At 37.4% G+C, this 23,760-nt stretch overlaps 2 protein-coding genes across 3 annotated transcripts; both read right to left on the bottom strand.

Moving 5' to 3' along the window:
- Positions 1-384: 384 nt before the first annotated feature.
- LOC127449167 (vesicle transport protein SFT2B-like) lies at positions 385-16,684 on the bottom strand. 2 transcript variants are annotated; one of them, XM_051712406.1, is made up of 11 exons: positions 15,007-15,572; positions 13,701-13,943; positions 12,082-12,180; positions 10,353-11,406; positions 8,813-8,902; positions 8,636-8,721; positions 5,949-6,030; positions 5,729-5,764; positions 5,497-5,555; positions 3,245-3,274; positions 385-2,846 (listed from the first exon to the last, which is right to left on the bottom strand). In XM_051712406.1, the coding sequence occupies exons 4-11, from the start codon at positions 10,413-10,415 to the stop codon at positions 2,807-2,809; spliced, it is 486 nt and encodes a 161-aa protein (XP_051568366.1). In that variant the 5' UTR covers positions 10,416-11,406; positions 12,082-12,180; positions 13,701-13,943; positions 15,007-15,572; the 3' UTR covers positions 385-2,806. The 2 variants fall into 2 exon arrangements, 1 of the variants encoding a protein (XP_051568366.1); XR_007898675.1 differs by lacking the exons at positions 385-2,846; positions 3,245-3,274; positions 5,497-5,555; positions 5,729-5,764; positions 5,949-6,030 and adding an exon at positions 6,073-6,595 and having other exon boundaries at positions 8,813-11,406; positions 15,007-16,684.
- A 203-nt stretch (positions 16,685-16,887) lies between these two features.
- Positions 16,888-23,442, bottom strand: zgc:112023 (PI-PLC X domain-containing protein 1). Its single transcript, XM_051712402.1, has 6 exons — positions 20,542-23,442; positions 20,277-20,413; positions 19,481-19,609; positions 19,236-19,391; positions 18,794-18,974; positions 16,888-17,867 (listed from the first exon to the last, which is right to left on the bottom strand). The coding sequence occupies exons 1-6, from the start codon at positions 20,642-20,644 to the stop codon at positions 17,617-17,619; spliced, it is 957 nt and encodes a 318-aa protein (XP_051568362.1). The 5' UTR covers positions 20,645-23,442; the 3' UTR covers positions 16,888-17,616.
- Between the last annotated feature and the right edge of the window lie 318 nt (positions 23,443-23,760).

Raw genomic sequence — 23,760 nt, 5'->3', positions numbered from 1 at the left:
AGAGCTGTAGTATTGTCCACGCCATGTGGAGCAGGAATAACAGACAGGATGTTCTCTGCTGAAAACAGTATTGACGGAAACTTGATCCAGCGACCGGTGCTCCAATTACGGTGACACGCGCGTGGAGATTAGAAGATTCAAAGAGTTTAAATCTGGGGGAAAAAAGGGCCTCATTAACGAAGATTCCTCCTGCATATCAAAAATCAGTAAATCAGCCCTGTGACCTTTCAGTAGCGAAGATGATTTACGCACATCAGTGAACTTTAAAAGTCTTGAGTGTCACATATGATAGTAGCTTACATACACCTTGAATAATAATAATAATAATAATAATAATAATAAAACTGAATTAAGTAGTAATAACAATGCATTGACACCAAAATGTACAGTTTAAGTCAGAGGTTTACAAACACTTAGGTTGAAGTCATGAAAACTCCTTATTTAACCACTCTACACATTTCATATTAGCAAACTATAGTTTTGGCAAGTCGTTTAGGACATCTACTTTGTGCATGACACGAGTAATTTTTCCAACAACTGTTTACAGACAGATTGTTTAACTTTTAATTGACTATATCACAATTCCAGTGGGTCAGAAGTTTACATATAGTTAACTGTGCCTTAAGCAGCTTGGAAAATTCCAGCAAATGATTTTACACAATTAGCTTCTGATAGGAGGTGTATTGAATTGGAGGTGTACCTGTGGATGTATTTTAAGGCCTACCTTCAAACTCAGTGCCTCTTTGCTTGACATAAAGGGAAAATCAAAAGAAATCAGCCAAGACCTCAGAACAAAAATTGTGGACCTCCACAAGTCTGATTCATCCTTGGGAGCAATTTCCAAAATCCAGACTACAGTTTGCAAGTGCACATGGGGACAAAGATCTTACTTTTTAGAGAAATGTCCTCTGGTCTGATGAAACAAAAATTGAATTGTTTGGCCGAAATGACCATCGTTATGTTTGGAGGAAAAGGGGTGAGGCTTGCAAGCCGAAGAACACCATCCCAACCGTGAAGCATGGGGGTGGCAGCACCATGTTGTGGTGGTGCTTTGCTGCAGGAGGGACTGGTGCACTTCACAAAATAGATGGCATCATGAGGGAGGAAAATTATGTCGATATATATTGAAGCAACATCTCAAGAAATCAGCCAGGAAGTTAAAGCTCTGTTGCAAATGGATCTTTCAAATGGATAATGACCCCAAGCATACCTCCAAAGTTGTGGCAAAATGGCTTAAGGACAACAAAGTCAAAGTATTGGAGTGGCCATCACAAAGCCCTGACCTCAATCTGATAGAAAATCTGTGGGCAGAACTGAAAAAGCGTGTGCGAGAAAGGAGGCCTACACACCTGACTCCGTTACACCAGTTCTGTCTGGAGGAATGGGCCAAAATTCCAGCAACTTATTGTGAGAAACATGTGGAAGGCTACACAAAATGTTTGACCCAAGTTAAACAATTTAAAGGTAATGCTACCAAATACTAACAAAGTGTATGTAAACTTCTGACCCACTGGGAATGTGATGAAAGAAATAAAAGCTGAAATAAATAATTCTCTCTACTATTATTCTGACATTACACATTCTTAAGATAGTGATCTTAACTGACCTAAGACAGGGAATGTTTTCTATGATTAAACGTCAGGAATTGTGAAAAACTGAGTTTAAATGTATTTGGCTAAGGACTAAATAAAACATAGATCCAAAAAGACTTAACGAATTCGAATACCTTTTAATAGCAATGCTATAGTAATATTTCCACATAAAAATAGTGATTTTGTTTCTTATGTACTTTCATAAATTTAATCTCACATAGTTTATATTCTTCTTTATAACAGTAAAGTAGATCTTCATAATAAAAGACAACTAAGAATAACAAAATACTGATCTTATAGGGAAATTCACATTTTTTAGTCATGATAAAATTATTCTGAAATGTATATGTTTCTTTTATAGTCTGGATAATATTTCCATGTATGTGCTGTAAAACAAAAGAGGTCTCTTCGGTAAACCCACAGCTGCTGAAATGATGATTTGAAATGACAAAAAAATAGGAAAAGAGGGGAAACTAACATTGTCATTCTTGAAATCGCTCCAGCAAAAATGAAAAGGCTTAAATACAATAAATTCATAAGAAAAAGCCACATGATTTTGATCTTAAACACAAAGCTAACTAAAACTGGTGGAAAAGGAACTCTCAAGATATGCACTGGCACCCCAATGAGTGATTAATATTCTACTTATCTAATAAGATAAGAATTACATAAGAAACAGGATGACAGAAACGGTCTTATTACTTATCTACTAGGTCATTTCTGAAGACTGAAATATGATTGCAACACAACTATTTAGAAAACACTCAAAACTACCATACAAATAACACTACAAAACAAAAACAGCACACATTGGTTACAATTCTACCCAATCTAGTACTCAAGTATAAGGCAGAGAGGAAGGCACATGGAACGGAATCATTTAGCAATTATGCAGCAGTTAAAAAATAAAGTGTGCAGCTAATTCTTACTGTATCAAACATGTCTCTACAGTTACAGGGAAGAGACCTAACATTAACCTTTTACCGAATTACATGTCCCATCCTTCATAGTTTCCTACTTGAGAGTAAAGCACAGGTGTTTGTTTGTGTGTGAGTACTTGTGTGTGTTTGCTATTTCACACAGATGGAGAGTGTCCATCCATTAGAGGAAGGGGGAGTGCCTGAAGTGTGGTGTGTGCCAGGTTACAGAGTGGGTACATGAGTGGCATTGAAGCCAGCACCAATGCTGGACCCATAGCAGCACACAGAGGCATCTCACTTGAAGCAAGCGGAGAACAGCTTAACAATTGCATCCCTAAATAAAAACAAACCCCAAAAATAAAATAAAATAGACGATTTAAAAGTGTCTTTGACAATGTCACAGCTTTGAGCAAATTTAGTGTATAAATGATTTGTGAAACTTACACTTTATATACATATTAAATACCAAAAAGCATTCTTATGAGTTAAAAACTGTCATTTTAAGACAGATATTGCAGCTTTTCACAATTTTACATACCAAAAATACATAATAGTTGCTTTAGTTTTGCGAGCTTATCTATTACATCTACGTATTAAACAGTCAAAAACAATTCTAAGTTGTCTCCAGAAATGACATTTTCTTCTTCTTTTTTCCTGCTATATATCTCGGAGCATTAATTAAATGTCAACAGTTTTTTTTTTTTTTATTATTATTTGAAAAGGGAAACTCACCTCGCAAAAGGAATGTAAGATAAGCTATACCTGCGAAATCAAATGGACAGATTTTTACTTATCAAAGGCAACATGTCATATATATGTAGTTCAAATGGATTCAGACTTCTAACAGATGCTGCTTTACTGCTTGATCATTTAACTTGATTAAAATAGGTTAATGCAACAAAACTCAACTTAATTTCATTGTGTACAATCCATTTATGTTTATTTAATCCAACTGTGTTGGGACTATGTGAATAATATTTGTTGCATCAATGTATAACTGAAGTGGAGCAGGAGATTTACATTTCCCATTATGCTTTGCATGGGACTAAATTAGGAGATTTAGTCTTATTTTAATGCATTTTTACGCGAAATGAAGTTATGTTGGGATTTAGAGGAGTTTCTGTCATGTTGAATATTTTTGGTGGTTGCCATTGTGGAGAAGGATAGAGCTAATGGTTAGGTCGAGGATGGGTAAACTTCTACTGAAATATCAATGTATATAGCTTTTCTCATAAAGCAATAACTGAGGGATCATCCCAAGTCAGTTATTATGCTGACTGACTTCTGATTTCACAGTACAAAAAGATATAATATGCTAATGTGTTTTTTGCTAACTAGAACCAAGCCGCAAGATTCAATGGAGTTATTTAAACAGATCAAATATAAGTAAGGCTAACTCAATTAATTGATGTTTTCGCTACACGCCTACATTTTAATTTCATATTAAGGAAACTCATTTTCATTTTGTGGAACCAATGTCCACAACTGAATTAAGTTAAACCAACACATTTTCAGTGTCATTACAATTTAATATGCAATAATAACAGGAGTCACTGCATTACTTTAATTATTTACTCCGCAAAAATGATGCAGCTTATTCGACGCAGCAGAGCCATTATTGCAATCGTTTTATCGTTTTAAATCACTCTGGATAAGAGCAAATGCTTTAAAGGGATAGTTCACCCAAAAATGAAAATTCTCTCATCATTTACTCAGCCTCATGCCATCCCAGATGTGTATGACTTTCTTTCTTTCTTCTGCACACAAATGGAGATTTTTAGAAGAACATCTCAGCTGTAGGTCCATGCAATGCAAGTGAATGGTGGCCAGAAGGTACAAAAAAGACATAAAGGCACCATAAAAGTAATCCATACAACTCCAGCGGTTAAATCCATATTTAAGGAAATTATATGATAGCTGTGGGTGAGAAACAAATCAATATTTAAGTCCATTTTTACATTAAATCTCCACTTTCACTTTCACCTCCACATTCTTCTTCTTTTGTTTTTTTGGCGATTCACACTCTTCATGCACATGCAAGACCTTTTAGTACTATAAATCTCCATCTTTGACCTGCCACAACCAATAGGTGGCATATGCATGAAGAATGTGAATCGCCAAAAAAACAAAAGAAGAAGAATGTGGAGGTGAAAGTGAAAGTGGAGATATATTGATCTGTTTCTCACCCACACCTCTCATACTGTTTCAGAAAATTCTGATTTAACTACTGGAGTCTTATGAATTTCTTTTATACTGACTTTATGTGATTTTTGTAGATTCAAATTTCTGGCCACCATTCACTTGCATTTTGAGGACCTACAGAGCTGAGATATTCTTCTAAAAACCTTTGTTTGTGTTTTGCAGAAGAAAGAAAGTCATATACATCTGGGATAGCATGAGGGTGAGTAAATAATGAGAGAACTTTCGTTTTTTGGGTGAACTATTCCTTTAAATAAACACAATATACAAGCATTTTACATGTCTCAATATCCCTAATAGCTGCTTAAAATGGCAACAATACTAAGCTCAGTTTCACAGTGTTTGAATTTGCAATAAATATATTTCACAACATGGCACAGAGCTTGAGAGAACAAAGCAGTTCAAGTCAGAGCTGGATTCTCCACTGATGCTCTGGCCCTAACCCAAATGAGCTCAGCTGAAATCTAGGGAAATAATTGTTTAATTTAGATTTGTCAATTTGTTGACCAAAAAACACTGCCGGTCGAGAAGTTGCAATTGATTTTATGCCCCCTTTCCTGCAATTCAGAGGTCAGGAGAGGACAGAGCTTAATAATTATATGGACGTACAGGTTCAAGGTTCAACGTTCCTTATTGACACTGTATCTGACTGGTATACTGGAGTTCTCACTTCCGCTGACTCTCACCGGTTTAACAATAACATGCATGTAAACACAAACAGGAATGTATACAATTACATCATTTATATAGTAAAAGTTCATTACTAAGGCTATCTGGTTTCTTACCAAGTAAAAGCCAGAAACTGGAGGACACAGAACAGCAGAGCAAGGCCTTTGTTCTTCCACTGAGAAAGAGTTAAAAAGATAATGACAGTAAATTACCATGAAACATGGTAACATTAAGTGTTACATAATCCATGATAAAAACTTATTATTGAACTTTTTATAATGATAAAAACTTGTTAGGTAAAAGCTAAAGTTCTAAACTTTAAAAAGCAACGACAAGAAACCAACTTACCCAAAACGCAGCACAAAAGGTCAGCACCAGGCATGTCTGCAAACCCATAAAAACACAAGTAGACTACTATACTTTGCTCAAAGGGCCACAAATTCATATACAAGAAACATACTATCAACAAATCTATATCTGAATCTCTAGATTTATTTTAATTTATGATGTCAGTGTGTGTATGTATGTGTGTGTGTGTGTGTGTGTGTGTGTGTGTGTATGTTCTCACAATCATAATGGCAGTTGCCAGTGCTCTTGTCTTGTCACACATCCTCTTGATTTGCTTTAAAGGTCCCATTAAGAACATTGTGCTGAAAGTAGTCCACATCGATACATTAAGGATTTTGTGTTGCACCTTCTCAGGCTTATAGATTCCCATATAGATGCTGCACTTCAGTGCATACGGTACATGGGTCAAAGACATGACAATGATTTTATTTGTCCAGATATGGTATATTTATTCAAAATTGCATTTAATATACAATTTATATACATACATTAATACACCTCTTCTATTATGAACATGTTTTCAAATTCTAAATAAAAATTCATTTTGATATTTTTCGTGGGGCATCAAGTAAAAATGTCTAGTTGGTGTAACCACCCTGAGATTACAAGGAAAAAATCCTGATTAAAGGCTTTCATTATTTTCATTAATCTTTCATTATTATGTCTTTAAACAAGGAAGTTAAGCAGTTTCAAAATGAAAAAAACAAAAAAACAAAACAAAAACTGCCAGCCAAAACACACATTGTGGTATAATTAACATGCAGGAAACCATTTGTTGTCATGTAAAAAAAGAAAATCATAAAACTGTAATGTATCACAGAGAGGACCTCAGCAGACTCTTGTAAATGTGTACAGGTCAGAAGGTCTCTAAAATAACAGATAATTTGGCCTTTTTATGACAAGCAAGGTTAAGGTCATCAAATTTTATAAGCCTAAAAAAAAACGTACTATTCATGATTAAAAAAAAAATTATATTCGAAAAAAAATCCAGTGAAAAATTAATGCAACACCATACAATAGCCCCTTTCACACATACAGCCTTTTCCAGGAAATGTACTGCATTTTTCAGCTTCGAGGTCATGTGTGAACATGACCTTTTTGAAAATATTGGTAAATTTTGCTCTGGCAAATTCCCTTAATGAGAAGTTGTATAAATTTCCATATTGATGATATGTGTGAACAGCACATGTGATACATTTACCAGTAAAGGCAATGCAACGATTTCCCTGTAATTTACCTGGATGCATGTGTGAACAGGGCTTATAGACATTCTAGAGAATTATGGGCTTCCAGCTTTGCTGAAACAGTTTCGGGAGGGCCTTTTCTGTTCCAAAGTGATATTATTCTTATGCACAGAGCAAGCAGTGGTTTAGAAATGGTTAACCATAAAGAAATGATTTACTACTGTAAATCTGGTTTGAAGGAACTTGACTGGCCTGCGCAAAGCCCAGATCTGAACTTTTAATGAACACCTTTAGGATGAATTGGAATAGCAAGCCAGGCCCATTAACCTAATGTCAGTGCCTGATCTCACTGATGCTCTTGTGTCCTGTTGAACATTTAAAGGAACAGTTCACTGAAAAATGAAAATTCTCTCATCATTTACTCACCCTAATGCCATCCTAGACATGTATGTCTTTCTTTCTTCTGCAGAACACAATGATTTTTAGAAGGATATTTCAGCTCAGTAGAATATATTTCAACAATGCAATTGAATGTTGACCAAAGCTTTGAAGCTCCAAAAAGCACATAAAAGCAGCATAAAAGTAATCCATACAACTCCAGTGGTTTAATCCATGTCTTCTGAAGCAATCCAACCGGTTTTGGGTGAGAACAGACCAAAATATAACTCCTTTTTCACTGTACATCTTGCACAATCATGATTTCAAGCATGATTACACTTCCTAGTGCTTGACGCATGTGCAGAGGAAGTATAATCGAGCTTGAAATAATCATCGCAGTTATTTTTGGTGTACTCACCCAAAACCAAATGGATCACTTCAGAAGACATGGATTAAACCACTGAAGTTTTATAGATTACTTTTATGGTGCCTTTATATGCTTTTTCTGGTCACGATTCACTTGCATTGTATGTACCTACAGAGCTGAGATTATACAGAAGAAAGAAAGACATGTTATGAGGGTGAATAAACAATGAGAGAATTTTCATTTTTGGGTTAACTATTCCTTTAATTTCAAAAACAATGCTTTATCCTTTTCTTTGCTGCTATTACAGTTTACACTCTTCTGGAAAGTCAATTTGCTCCCATGCAGACACAAGGGCATCAGTTAGGTCAGGCACTGACACTGGGCAATGGGGCATGACAGGCATTCAGTTCCAATTCATCCCAAAGGTGTTCAATTGGTTTCAGGCCTGGGGTTTGCCTTTGTGCAAGCCAGTCAATTTCTTCCACCAGACTTTTCTATTTGGACATCGCTCTCTTCAGGGGCATTGTCATGCTGGAACAAAAACAGTGCCCACTCTAAACTGCTGACACAAAGTTGGAAGCACAATTCTCTAGATAGAATGGCAGTGTTTGGCGTAGCTTTAATATTCATCCTATAATAGCCAAACGTGTTAATTAAAAGGGTTTGTTCACACACTTTCGGCCAAACTGTGTACCTTTCATCTTGAAAATACATTTTATGAAAATAATAACTAGGATGTGTTCATTCACGTGTATTTAAGGTGCAGAAAATATTATATTACTATTCACTTAATGGTTACACTACTTGACATTATTTGATTATAAAAAATATTGTTCCTTTTCATCATTTCAGACATTCTTATTTGTCATTGATCCACATGCCAATGCAAACATGATCCATCATTATAAACAAGGTAGTCAGTGACACAACCCTATCGAGATCAAATTTAAGGTGGAGAGATAAAACTGCATGACTCACCTCAAAAGTGAGGCAATATTGCCCAAACTGTAGAAGACTGCAAAAAGTGTCAGTCCGCTTTTAGGAACCCAAAGCAAGCACGTCCCCTGAATGACAAAAATAAGGAAAGAGATGAGGTTTGGCTGAGATGAGCACTATAGAAACCATTTTATTTGGACACACGCAGATGCACCTTACCAAAACTGAACACACGATGCCCACCAGAAAGCACGCGACGAATCCCTTGACGCGCGTGCCCCATCCCAGTGTTGATGCTTCATTCGCTGCCTACAACAGCCGTGTTATATTCATGTAAACATACACTGGCGGCCAAAAGTTTGGAATAATGTACAGATTTTGCTCTTATGGAAAGAAATTGGTACTTTTATTCACCAAAGTGGCATTCAACAATGTATAGTCAGGACATTAATAATGTGAAAAATTACTATTACAATTTGAAGAGTTTTCATCAAAAAATCCTCCACGTGTAGCAATGACAGCTTTGCAGATCCTTGGCATTCTAGCTGTCAGTTTGTCCAGATACTCAGGTGACATTTCACCCCACACTTCCTGTAGCACCTGCCATAGATGTGGCTGTCTTGTCGGGCACTTCTCACGCACCTTACAGTCTAGCTGATCCCACAAAAGCTCAATGGGGTTAAGATCCATAACACTCTTTTCCAATTACCTGTTGTCCAATGTCTGTGTTTCTTTGCCCACTAACCTTTTCTTTTTGTTTTTCTGTTTCAAAAGTGGCTTTTTCTTTGCAATTCTTCCCATAAGGCCTGCACCCCTGAGTCTTCTCTTTACTGTTGTACATGAAACTGGTGTTGAGCGGGTAGAATTCAATGAAGCTGTCAGCTGAGGACATGTGAGGTGTCTATTTCTCAAACTAGAGACTCTGATGTACTTATCCTCTTGTTTAGTTGTACATCTGGCCTTCCACATCTCTTTCTGTCCTTGTTAGAGTCGGTTGTCCTGTCTTTGAAGACTGTAGTGTACACCTTTGTATGAAATCTTCAGTTTTTTGGCAATTTCAAGCATTGGATAGCCTTCATTCCTCAAAGCAATGATTGACTGACGAGTTTCTAGAGAAAGCTGTTTCTTTTTTGCCATTTTGACCTAATATTGACCTTAAGACATGCCAGTCTATTGCATACAGTGACAAACACAAAGACAATGTTAAGCTTCATTTAACGAACCAAATAGCTTTCAACTGTGTTTGATATAATGGCAAGTGATTTTCTAGTACCAAATTAGCAATTTAGCATGATTACTCAAGGATAAGGTGTTGGAGTGATGGTTGCTGGAAATGGGTCCGGTCTAGATTTGATAGTTGACGTGACATAGTGATGGTGCTGTTTTTTACATCAGTAATGTCCTGACTATACTTTGTGATCAGTTGAATGCCACTCTGGTGAATTAAAGTACCAATTTCCTTCCGAAACAGCCAAATCTGTACGTTATTCCAAACTTTTGGCCGCCAGTGTATGTTTTTACAAAAATCAGACAATTAAAATCGATTTCAGATTTCTAAACATGACATCTCCTCCGCAGTTACTATGCTTTTTATAGAAATTATTATTACAATGTTATGACAGCCGGGTAAACACATGGTATGTACAGATGTACAGGTCTAGATACAAATTTGAAGTAGCCACAATTAGATTTGATTGAGAATATAACGCAACTACAACTTAATCGAGCTAGCGGGCTGTAAACTGTTAATCGTTACTACCTGCAGTACGTTGAGGTCGCCATTGTCGTCTTGGCCACTCAAAACTTTCTTTAATTTATCCATTAATGTTCAGATTCACGATATTAAAATAAAAAATAAAAATCGATCCAATAAAACCGATGTCATAGACGTGGCACAAAGCAACTCTGTTCAAAGAAAATGTATTGATTTGTTCCCTTTCCTGTTCGAAAGTGTAACAGGTGCATTCGATAACTTCCGTATGTAGCCACGGCAACGATTATGCGACGTCATCACGTTCGACGTACTGAAACCAATAGCATAATCGATAACACAGATTTTGTTTACCTTTATTGTTTAGACCTAAACATGCTCTCATGATGTATTACATTCACACTGGACTCTTAAAGATGTGTGTAGACAACGTATGAATATACACTTCGGGCCTACACCTTTGTCGATGTATATATTTACATTAGTTACATTGTAAAACAGAAGTTTTATATAATAATAATAATATAAAACTCTAAAATATTCACAAATATAGTAAGGTACATTTTACATTTGCATGATAAAGCTTGTAAATTTGTCTCCAGAAAAAAATATTCAAGGTAGAAAATGAGACATTCCTTATAATAAATAATAATAATAAAAACAGCTTTTCATGCAGTTGTGAGAAAAATAAGCCTAATGTGATGTTTCTCCTGACTTACACAATCTCCCCTTTGCAAATGTTCGCAAACCTTTATGAAGCACCTTTCTAATACCATTTTGAAGCACCACAGATTTAGAACTTAGAGTCTCTGTAAATGGGTCTTTCTTGCCGTGTTAGAGGAATAATGCTAGAATGCAACAGAACAGTGTAATATGAACAACGGCTGTTCCTTTTAAATCCATTGTGCGACTTATATCCAATCTTTTGGAGACAGAAGATCTTTGCTATACATCCCATAAAAAAGCGGATGGTTTGTATGGGTGCTTGAAGAGCTCAGGGCACTATTACTCTGGTAGATGTCCAGTAGAGGGGCTCCGGCATGGCAACATGCTTTCGACATGTAGGACAGGTCTGCTTGGTCCACAGCCACTCCTCTATGCACTAAATCAGAAAGAGCAGCATATTCAATTCAATTAAGTGTAGTTTTATTTGTATAGTGCTTATAACAGTAATTATTGTTCCAAAGCAGCTTTATAGAGAATAAGGCCTTAATACCCCAGTTTACAAGCGATCATAGCTAAACTGAAATGCCCTAAGATGGTTAGCGAGAAAACAAGGCTCAGCTACTCACTCAGATGAAATACTGAACAGATAGTAGCTGAAACCTGACTTTTGAACCATTTATATTTGGCAAGTGATTATCAGTCACTTGTGGAATTAAAGGAATAGTTCACCTACATATATAAATTCTGTCATCATTTCCACCAAACCTGTATGAATTTCTTTCTTCTGTGGACACAAAAGGGATATGTTAGTCTTAAATGGAGCATGTTATTCCCAGTCACCAATTTGTCTCCATACAATTAAAGTGAATGGTCACTGAGGCTCTCATTCAGCATTATATCTTCTTTTGTGTTCTGCAAAAGAGAGACAGTTATACAGGTTTACAGCAACACAAGGGTGAGTCAATGATGACAGAATTTTTGGGCGAACTGTCTTTTTATGCCAATAGCTGTTCAGGCTGTAGAAGACTTCTGTAGAAGATTTCTGAAGTTAAACTCCTGAAAGACAATTTACAACCTCCAGACTACCATTTTATAAAGTCTGAAATCTGACCTCGCTGTGAAAACTGTGGGAACAGTGAAGCTCTCTGATAGCTACTCCTCCTTTGCGTAGGTCGTCATGGCAGATCAAACACACACTGTAAGCATCACTCTGAAAGGCAGATACCACATTATCAATCCAGTTGAATTTATCCCACCGCACATTATATTTACACTGTAAAAAATGAAATTGCATTTTATCCAGCTGGGGGTTGTGAGTCACAGATACTACAAAATATAAATTACTTTGCATCTACATAAAAATACAAGTTAGACCAACAATATTCCTCCGAATGTTGTTCCAACTAGCCTAATAGAGTTGTTTGAACTTACAATTTCATATTGACCAATGTTGCTGATTTGCGAGTTCCCAGCATGCATTGCAACATAAATAAATTATGCAGTTAGTGTTACAGTCTTATTGTTTTGCTGTTTGCTGACTTTATTTTTGGTGTTATTGTTGTTTTTTGTTGCCTCTGTTAGTCTTTTATCTTAATGAGGTTTGTTGATTGTCACCGTTATTGAGGTTTGTGTGTTAAGGGGTTGAGATCTATTGTGTGTCTAAGTCACTCTTCAGAGGCAAAGATTGCTATTAACAGAATGAAATTTCTTGTACTGTAAATTGATAATTGGCAGAACAAGAAATTAGTGGTTCTCTCAACAAGAACTTTTGCATTTAGTAAACAAATAAATTCACATTGACTCAACAAAACAAAGTTACTAAGGACAATTATTTATTTATTTATTTATTTATTTATTTAATTTCCTTTTGTTAGACCAAAACTTTGAAGCTCCAAAAAGCACATAAAGGCAGCATAAAAATAATCCATAAAACTCCAGTGGTTTAATCCATGTCTTCTGAAGTAATCCAATCAGTTTTGGGTGAGAACAGACCAAAATATAACTCCTTTTTCACTGTGCATCTTGCCATTGCAGTCTCTAGGCATGATCATAATCTCAAGATTAAATTTATAGTGCTTGATGCATGCGCAGAGCACTATATGGCGCTAGAAATTAGATTAGATAACTTCAGAAGACATGGATTAAACCGTATGGATTACTTTTATGCTGCCTTTATATGCTTTTTGAGCTTTAAAGTTGTGGTCACCATTTACTGGCACTGTATGGACCTACAGAGCTGAGATATTCTTCTGAAAACCTTCGTTTGTGTTCTGCAGAAGAAAGAAAGACAAATACGATTGGGATGGCATGAGGGTGAGTCGATGAGAGAATGTACATTTTTGGGTGAACTGTCCTTTAAGGTTTTATCAGAGTCTTTAGGTGAGGATCTAAATGTCCTTGCAGTGGAACTAAAAGACTAAAAAAAGTGGTTAAAGATTTTATTTTTCTAGTCTTGCTTAAACACTGTATCAAAACAGATTTTTTTTCTCTCTCTTTTAATATTATTAATACATTTCTCCATTTCGGATAGGGGGTCAGTGAACCCCTGGGGGCCTGTGGAGGTACTGCAGGGATCCACAGAGAACATAAAACAGAATTTTCTTTTAAAAAATTAGTGACATTTCTAACAATCTGAATAATTTAGCACTTTAAATGAAAGTTAAGCCTATTATATAATGTTACTGAGATTATTTAATGATTGGGGGTCTGTAAGTTCATTATCACACATACCAGAGACATGACATTTCGGCTCCTAAATCTAGCTTTTCTCTCCAGGGGCTCGTGGACCTCAGGGATGGTGGGGACAGCAGGTGGTCGTCTTTCAGAAGCTCTGCCTTTGGCATGCGCTCCCTCCTCACCATTGCCACCATGACTAGAACGAGAGCACGGCCTCGCTTCACCGCTCAGGTAAGCTGGGCTAGGGGCCATGGTGGCAGCATGCAGACGACTCAAATGCATTGCATTCAGCTGAGCCTGAGACATTAAAGTATATGGGTACAGTGAACAAGAAAACAGTGTCCTGTAGTGTGACATACTATTTTCCAATTCTTCTGTAATAATTAAACATGCAGAGCTTATGACTTCATCTTTACTAGATGGAGTATTTGTATTTGATTTAATAATTTAAAAGAAATGGTGACCAGTTGCAGGACCTAAGACACACACTTTCCCCTCATGAATACATTTTAAACTAAAAACTTGATTTTGAATAATAATAATTATCAAAAATCGAGTTCATGGACATGTTATATGTCAACTACCCACATCCAGTTGGTTACTAGAATTTAACTACTTTAAATACAACATTTCAAAGCAAAATTAAAAATCAATTGTCACTATTTAAGTTTATATATGATAGTTTCTTATCTAAAAAAAAAAAAGAAACACTAAAAAACAATATTGATCAGTTTAAAATGTACTTTTAATCAGTCACGTCCAAACTGACATAGTGCTTAGGTAAAGATATACGGGATAAACTCCTCTCAGAGTTTGGATTAGGTAAAAGGGTGTCCTGCTTTGATCTCTGAGCTCGCTAACCTGTAAATCAAAGCCAAAGTCTTCATTTTTTAAAGGTGTGCCTTAGATTCACAACCTAATTCAGTTGTTATGCAAAAAATATGGTAGTTATTTAAATGATTCACAGGTATATGCCAGTTAAGGCAACTGTTTTTCAACTGTGTAAATTTAGAGCCTTTACAACACTTTGAGTTCAAAAACACATGCAAACATTCATGTCATCATATTTCATATTTAACTTCAAGCTCATTTTTTTTATACATAAAACGACATATAACACATTTCGCTTTGAGCTCAGTGCTGTGAAATAAAAAAACAGAGAACAACAATTCCATATAGACTTGGAATCCTTTTGCAAAGCACTTTATACATTTAGAAGTGACTGATGTTTTTCTGTCTCCACTTATTAGGCGGCATAACATCACACTCAAAATACTCTTAATTTCCACATGAAGAAAACGATTTAATCAAATCCTTACACAACACACACAAAACTTTCATGCACACCGTGTCTACTAACTGGGCAAGGAAGTGAAGCTCTGCGGCTGGCCAGCGACTGAATTGGAATCGGGATATCCAAACTGCTCTTTCTCCCAGTCTCTGGCTCCTCTTCTTCTTCCTCTTCCTCCTGCTCCTCCATATTCTCCTGCCCTTCATATCCTCCCTGCCCTGTTGCAAAGATTTCATCTTCCTCTTCCTCATTCTCCATGTTAAATAAAAGTAGTTGTCTCCAATCCCTGAGCTAAGAGCTTCTTGCAGCTGAAAGAGGAACTGCGAGGGGACAGTGGCTTTAAGCTTTGCAGCTGGCTTTACCTGCTTCTGGTCGGGCCTTGGCTTGCTGAATAAGCTTGTGTAATTAGATCCCCTGGTTTTCTTATCCCATCTGCTTCCTCTGTGGCTCTAAGCCTAATACAAAGACTGCACAGGGTACAGTGCATACTCCTTTAACTCCTGGGTAATCTGTTAAAGACTAGAAGAGAGAGGTGGGGACTGGATGGGGGAGGCAATTCTCCAATCTATCTGGAAGCATCTCATTCCATGTTTTGATTGTGATGAATATCACATGTAGCACTTTATTATCCTATGCTGCACTATACTATACTGCATGAGGGCAACAGTGTGAAGTAATTTAAGCAAAAAAATAGGTCCAGGAGGACGTCTTTCGTATATGAAGTTGTCCACACTGTAAGCATGACAAAACATAGTCGGGATACCATTGGTGGAACCCTTTGGAGGAGTTCTAGGCACCCTGTGGAAGTTGCCTCAATTTTCTATTCTGCACTCAACCCTACTGTTATGTTCGGGTCATTTTTGACCAGTTTAAGAATTAGAAACATTATAAAAACTAATATTAATCTTGTATTTGGTCAAAACGCCTCTGTCTGGATTCTCCACAACAATTAATAAATATATAAGTAAAACCCCCCCAAAATTATTAAATTTTTTGGTACTTGATTATATTTACCTAATGTCAGGGTGTTTTGAGTGATAACTAGGTTATTGCTAGGTGGTTGCTAGGGCATTACTAAATGGCTGAAAGTCAAAAGAGACCATTCCCAAGTCTCTATGACATCCTGATCCCTATATACATTTATGTGTGGGGACATTTTCAATGCAAGTTTATGGGGTTTTTTTGCACATTTTTTGACCACCAGGCATTTTTTTTTTTTTTAAATGAAAACAATGATTCTGTATTTGTTTCAAACAAATACAATTAGTAAACATTCTAGTTGCCATCTTTTTACTCAAAATGAATGGTTTACTATACTGTAAAATAGTACCACCAATGATATCTACAGTAGGGGGTGCTCTTTCCAGATGAAATTGCATTTTAAAAAGCTCATGTTTAATGTCAGATCAGTGTCAGAAGAGATCAATTTAAGTCATTTTTAATTGTCCTCCCAGCTCAGTAGGTGGTGATATGCACGAAGAAAGTGAATCGTCAAAAACAAAATAAGAAGAATTTGAAAGTGAAAGTGGAGATTTACAGTAAATAAAGGCTTAAAAATGGATCAGTTTCTCACCCACGCCTATCATATCGCTTCTGAAGACATGGATTTAACCAAAGGAGTCGTATAGATTACTTTTATGCTTACTTTATATGCTTTTTGGACCTTCAAATGTCTGGCCATCATTCACTTGCATTGAATGGACTTACAGAGCTGAGATATTCTTCTAAAAATCTTTGTTTGTATTCTGCAGAAGAAATAAAGTCACACATCTGAGGGTGCGTAAACGATGAGTGAATTTTCATTTTTGGGTGAACTGTCCCTTTAAGGTAACAACTGCAGGTTACCACATTTTTACAGTGTATACAGTTTTGGTCCTGGAAAATTTCACTTTATGAATGGTTTTTCTAACATGGAATCCAAAGAAAAACAATCACATATTCAAGCAAAACCTCATGTTTATTTACCTTACACATTTACACAAACATACACAAACTGTGTGTGAAAGGCATCAGTGAACAGGATTATCACTTAAGTACTATAAATGTCAAGCACCTTAGAGAGAGCAATCAGAAGAGCCATCAAAAATTGGAGCCCAAGGATGGATGTCACACACATGGATGAACAGATAGCCAACCAGAGTGTCAACACAACTATAGAAGATTAATACGTCATGACAAGACATTAGATATTACTAAAATGATGTGTGACTAATTGGACAGCCATTGCAACCAATTTGTTGGGCCCTTGAGTGTTTGATATATGAATATGCTTTGTCCATTTTGTGAAACTACCAAAAAACATAATTTGGAAAGCTTGATGCCACAATGAGTTAGCCAGTAACATAATTTTGAGGCACGTCTCTTCTTAACAGAAGTCTTTAAACAACAGTATACAAATGTATTGCCTCTAGATGGCAGCATTGCACAAACCACTTCCATTTTAGGGACCTAAACGAAACATTCACAGTTAGGGGTTGTCGTAAAACTCAAAACATTATCAATTTGTAAACATGAAATATGTGTCTCCTTATCAAAAGCATCCATACCCCTAAGAGTTTAAGTTGCATAATAGTGAGTTCACCATCTAAGAATGAGCAAGATATATCTATAAGACTAACAAGGAGTCATTTTCCATTGTAATATTTCAGCAACAGCCGAGAGTCAAAGATCTACATGATGTCAGGCCTTCTCTTTTAAGAGTTTTTGATTAAGTCCAATAACCAGCTGAGCAAATTCATTGCTGAAAACCCCGACAAAATCTGCACAGATGATGTTGAGGCACGTTTTGCCTGAACCTGGACGCTGCTGCTTGACCCAGTTCAGGAGCGGACTATAGGAGCTCAGGGTCATGCCTCTCAAAGACTGGCACGGATGGGAAACTACATACCTGGCATCCTCAGTTAGATTCAGACCAGCTGCAAAAAACCCAGCTGAAAACAATGTAGAGGCATTATTGATTTAGGGAAAATCCTTATAACACTTATATTTTCTACTGTATTTTTACAAATAAGTGTCATTTGGCAATAAGTAGAAGATACACAAAGTAAAAAGACAATCGGGAAGCTCAAATCATCAAGGTTTGTAATACTGTATGTGAATGCACTCAAATCACATTCAAATCAGAACGATAGCCCCATTTACACCTGTTGTTACCATACATTTTATATGTGGACAGCACTGACTACAGGTGTAAATGGAGACCAAAACGTTTTGTGATCTGATAACCGAAATCACATACGGGCAGAAACACATGCAACCACATTGCATTTGTGGTGTAAATGTAACCGGTCCTGCTTGAACTGCTCCGTACGGGATTCGAACCGGCGTCTCCAGGATGGGAGGCGGGCGCGCAAATGAGGAGGCTAAAGCATCTAGCATCTAGCATCTAGCATCAGTCGCTAGGGCACTTCTTGAGGCCAGGGGAGTGAAGTTTACACATACCGCACAGCTATCAAGTACCAGCTGGCTCCCGTTACACTCACCCCCCTAAACCTCACTCCCATCCGGGTCACGGCACCACTGAAACTGGTCCTGCTCGAATCGCTCTGAGAGGGATTCGAACCGGTGTCAGCCGGCATGGGAGGCGGGCGTGCTAACGAAGTGGCTAAAGGCTACAGCCTGTAGCATCAGTCGCTAGTGCGCCTCGTCAGGCCAGGAGAGTGAGGTTTACACATCCCGCACAGCTATCACGTACCAGCAGGCTCCTGTTGCATAAACACTAATGTGGACCGATGCGTCCGGACAACGGTGAAGGCCCACATACTGTCAATCAACCACAGTGCTAAAACAAGCACTAGTTTTAAACTAGCTTTGCTGGTTTGTTATGGCTTTAAAGAAAACAATCATTATGACTGACCTGGTCTTCCTTCCTCTTTCCTTTCCTCCAAGTAGGATATGACACGGTTTGGATCTGATGTATTTGCCCACCAGTAGTCACACTTTGGCCACAGTTGCTCATGACCAGCCGCAGCCGAGTCATCATATGTAAGAATAACCTGATAACTGTGATTCCAACACTCTCGTACTGAGGGTGTCACCTGAAATGACAAAATCGTGTTTTTAATTAAAATGTTTTTTGCTTCAAATTTTAAGGTTAGGTAAAGGCTGTTGTTGCGTGTAAAATGTCCACTGTGATATTTATGTTTAGCCTACTGGTGATTTAATAATGACAAGGCATGACACATACAAAATATTGTATTCAGGGGCAGCACTGAATGATATTTAAACAGATTGCTCACAGATTCTGGTTGCGATATTGCAAATGTTTGACGATAAATGGAAATACAGAGGTTACTTACATAACTAGGGCAAATTTTATTGCCAAATGCCCTTATGAGGAATTGAATAAGGTCTTGGTGTTGGTCCAGATTCACGCCATCAAAGGCAGAAAGTGCAATGATGACCACTTCCTTGGTGTGCTGGTCTAACCAGTGAACTACTTCTGTCAGTGCCTCCTTACAATAACAAGAACACAGCCAAATGTAATCTCGACTGGAATGAGAAATTAACCTTCTAAAGTTTACCACTGTTAGATCAACCTTACCTGTACTGTCAGGAGGGAGTAGATCCCATGTGCAAAGTAGAAAACCTCATCAGGATCTTTTATCTTATGAGCTATTCTTAGATCAAAGAACCGAATGCCTAAATCCAGCTGGTTACAAATGCTGTCCTCCTGAAAAAATAAGCATAAAAATACTACATATGATATAAAGATATCAACTTTTGACTGCAAAGCACACACACATTCTTAAAGGGATAGTTCAGCCAACAATAATAATTCTCTCATCATTTACTCCCCCTCATGCCATCCCGGATTTGGATGACTTTCTTTCTTCTTCAGAACACAAAAAAGATTTTTAGACTCCAGTGGTTAAATCCATTTCTTCTGAAGCGATATGATAGGTGTGCATGAGAAACAGATCAGTATTTAAGTCCTTATTTTTACTGTAAACCTACACTTTCACATTCAGCCACCTACTGGTTGGGGCTGGTCAATGGTGTAGATTTACAGTAAAAAAGGACTTAAATATTTATCTGTTTCTCACCCACAGCTATCATATCGCTTCTGAAGATATGAATTTAACAATTGGAGTCGTATGGATTACTTTTATGCTGCCTTTATGTGCTTTTTGGACCTTCTGAGTTCTGGTCACGATTCACTTGCATTGTGTGGACCAACAGAGCTGAGGTATTCTTCTAAAAAATCTTAATTTGTGTTCTGCAGAAGAAAGTCATCCACATCCGGGATGGCATGAGGGGGAGTAAATGATCAGAGAATTTTCATTTTTGGGGGAACTATCCCTTTAACTGATAGACTCAGATTGACTGACATGTCCTACCTGGGTTGTTGCCCATTTGATTATGCAGGGCCGGACGATGCAGGGAAACAAAGTGTCTAAAACTCGCACCACCTTCAGCTCAGACTGCAACACTGAGGATTGCTCGTCTAAACAGAAAGTCATGGTGTCATGACTTCCTGAAAAACAGTACGCAATACACAGATGTTGACGATTGCAAAAACAGATGTAAAAAAAAAAAAAGCCTACACGCCATCTATTAGATGCTATTAGCTAAACAGGAATACAAAATTGAAAACAGACATACCTGGTATAGCAAGATTCCACAGCGGGACGTCCCAAAGACCCGCTGGCATCTCGGACATCCAGTCCGCACAGCTGGAGATACATATTCTTTCTTCATCCTCCATTTATTTATTTAAAAAGGAAAACAAATCTAAAGCCCTAAAACACTATGTGTACTATAGTGCATTTACAGTCCCATCCATCCCCCCTCTCCTGTACATCGCTAAATCGTTTCCGTGTTGTTCTTTGATGTCATGCGCTCTCCAAGCGAAACCGAAATTGGCTTTGTTGTTTGACGTGATCGTTATATTTGTGAAATTTTGATTTATTAGGGGGCTTGGAGGAACAGTAAAGATTTCCAATGTTCATGCAGATCTCGTGACACATTCAGTTTCTCGATAACAGCAATGTTAGGGATCGTCTTAAAATGTTCATTTTTTTTGCATTTCGTGTAAAGGGGCGATCACAGGCTTTGAGCACGCGAATCTTTTTTGGACAACGTTATGGACCAGGATATAACAAATAAATATTATACTAAAAATGTTAAAATATATTGTCTACTCACTTTCCTGCAACAATAAAATATGTATTCTTTGTATTAAGCCAAGAAGTCAGCGTGTGACATTTCAGTCTTCTATTGGTCACGCATCCTCTGTTCATACCGATTCACGATTCAGAGTTCACCAAACCTGAACTTTTTTTCCCCTCCCATTTTCTACCCAGTTTGGAATGCCCAATTCCCAATGTGCTCTAAGTCCTGGTGGTGGCGTAGTGACTTGCCTCAATCTGGGTGGCGGAGGAAGAATCTCAGTTGCGTCCGCGTCTGAGACCGTCAGTCCGCGCATCTTATCACGTGGCTTGTTGAGCGCGTTACCGCGGAGAATAGCATGGTCCACCACATGTGCTACGTCTCCGCGGTAATGCACGTTACATCCACACACAACTCACCATGCAGCCCACCAAGAGCAAACCACATTATAGCGACCACGAGGAGATTACCCCATGTGACTCTACCCTCCCTAGCAACCGGGCCAATTTGGTTGCTTAGGAGACCTGGCTGGAGTCACTCAGAACGCCCTGGATTTGAACTCTGGTAGTCAGCATCTTTAATTGCTGAGCTACCCAGGCCCCCAAACTTGAACTTTTGATTCGCAGTATAGTACGAAATTTCTTCGCATGAGTTTGGGTTTCCAGCATGTAGGAATCGGCCCTTCGGATGCATTTGAAAGGGAGTGAATGGAGCAAGAAGTGTTGTTTGTTGTTGTTTTGTTTATTTGTTTGTTTTTAAGTTAGCTTTTGGAGTTTGACGTTTATATGGTTGTAATTTAAAATCTCACAAAGACACTTGAAATGAAATGTGGCATGCTGTATTTTGAGTGTTATATAAATCTTTTGAGGTAAAATAATTCATTGTACTGTGAAAACATAGTGTAACTTGCAGAACTCAAAACTTCCTCCCTTGTGGGGAAAAAAAAGGAAGTCAGCATGTCATTTTCCACTGTTTTACAGCCTGTGAAATTGAAAACAACTCGCTATTGTCCCCAGGGCCGTAGTTAGTGGGGTGAAAGTTGGTAACAACACTATGGGCCCAAAGATCCAGGAGGCCCACAACAAATTCGAAACTGTATTTTTAATAGGAAAGAGGACCCAGATTACCTTGCTATGGCCCTGATTGTCCCTCCATGGACAATTTACCTGGAAAATTAAGCTCAGCGTGCCTAAACGCCCAACAACACGTACTATTTTGGCCACTGGGGGCAGTGTTTCACATTTAGGAAAACAGACCGATTTTAGCTAAAGAAAAGTCAACTTACTGTTTGCGATTTCATTCTGTGAGATCAGTCTGAACTGTTACTATAGCCACTCATGAAATCTTGTCAATTTCAATAAAATGGTTGGATTGTCTTTACAGGTAAATTTATCACATTTACTATTATCACATGCAACAGCTTTCTGTTGCATGTGTTAACAGTAATGCCATTAAACTCTGAGATGTACTTTTATCAGCCAAATACATTTCTTAATTTCCTCGGATGATAATAATCATAATACTACTGTAGGTATCGTACACTTACAACTATGTAAATAGCTACAGACATAAACCGCGCTTCACACACCATACAATGGACGATCACTCTGGTTTTCAGGTTGATCTGATCCGATCGCAAACTTACACAGAAACACACATCCCCCGTTCTAGGAGATGCATGAAATATCTAAACAAACATGGATGTACTAGGAGCTGTCGTTGTTGTCGCTGCTACTCTGTTCCGAGTCGCGATTCTCACAAATCAAACAGGCCAAGCGCATTTGGGTCCATTATTGGGTGGAAAAAGAATGCGATGCAAGTTGGAGGTGAATGGCGTTAAAAGTTAATTGCTTATTTGCCATCTTCATTCCTTCATGGTCCAGTTTCGTGGCCCTGTGTGCTTGATTTTCATTGGCTGCTCACTATATGTATTCATATTGGAGTCGTGGAGCATCATACACTACAAGATTTCCTCTATAGTCAGCCCTAAAATATCAAACATGTTTGATATCCTCCGACTAAAGAGTAATTTCACTAGCTGTCCAATTTGAGGGAATTTTTTTGACTCCTAAACAACCGAATTATCTCCATCAGGACTTTGTGATTGGCCCAAAGCAGACTTCTTATGTCAGCGCATCCTGATCTTGTACACGATCTTATGGCTCTGTTCACACATAGCATCAAAATTGAACTTTACAGGTAAAGTTACAACTTCTCATTCAGGGAAACTGTCAAGAGCTGATTACTGGTATTTTCAAATGGGTTGTGTTCACACATGAAACTAAAACTTAAAATAGAATATTAATTTTCAAGAAACTATTCACTTGCTACAAACATAAATATTATAAAAGCATCTATAACAGGCTTATACAGTAATGTTTTATATTTGTATACTTTCTGTACTAATAACCCACAGATGAGAGAAGGACTGTAATGTCACAGATAAAATCTGTGTTTGTCTAATCTGGTATTAGCTTCTTTTAACCCAGACCAAAAAAATTATGTTAAGATATACACATTTAAATTTCATGACAAATTTCCATCAAATTTAATTGAGAAATATACAACAAAATAAATGTAAAAAAAGAAGGAAAAAACAACAACAACTAAATATATAACTAAAAATAAGTTTTTCTCATTTCATTTGGTTAAAGATTACACTATTCAATTTGATGGATATTTGTTATAAATTGTATTGAGTTACTCTCAAAG

Source organism: Myxocyprinus asiaticus, chromosome 12, assembly GCF_019703515.2.
Source record: "Myxocyprinus asiaticus isolate MX2 ecotype Aquarium Trade chromosome 12, UBuf_Myxa_2, whole genome shotgun sequence".
Lineage (NCBI taxonomy): Eukaryota > Metazoa > Chordata > Actinopteri > Cypriniformes > Catostomidae > Myxocyprinus > Myxocyprinus asiaticus.
This window is presented reverse-complemented; position numbering and strand designations above follow the sequence as displayed.

Coding starts and splice junctions, on each gene's coding strand:
- zgc:112023 (XM_051712402.1), bottom strand. CDS start 20,644: ATGGAGGATGAAGAAAGAATATGTATCTCCAGCTGTGCGGACTGGATG. Junction 19,610..20,276: donor TCAAATGGGCAACAACCCAG/GTAGGACATGTC, acceptor TTATTTTTTCAG/GAGGACAGCATTTGTAACCA. Junction 18,975..19,235: donor ATAAAATTTGCCCTAGTTAT/GTAAGTAACCTC, acceptor TTGTCATTTCAG/GTGACACCCTCAGTACGAGA.
- LOC127449167 (XM_051712406.1), bottom strand. CDS start 10,415: ATGGATAAATTAAAGAAAGTTTTGAGTGGCCAAGACGACAATGGCGAC. Junction 8,722..8,812: donor GCATCGTGTGTTCAGTTTTG/GTAAGGTGCATC, acceptor TTTGTCATTCAG/GGGACGTGCTTGCTTTGGGT. Junction 3,275..5,496: donor CAGTTTCTGGCTTTTACTTG/GTAAGAAACCAG, acceptor TTGATTTCGCAG/GTATAGCTTATCTTACATTC.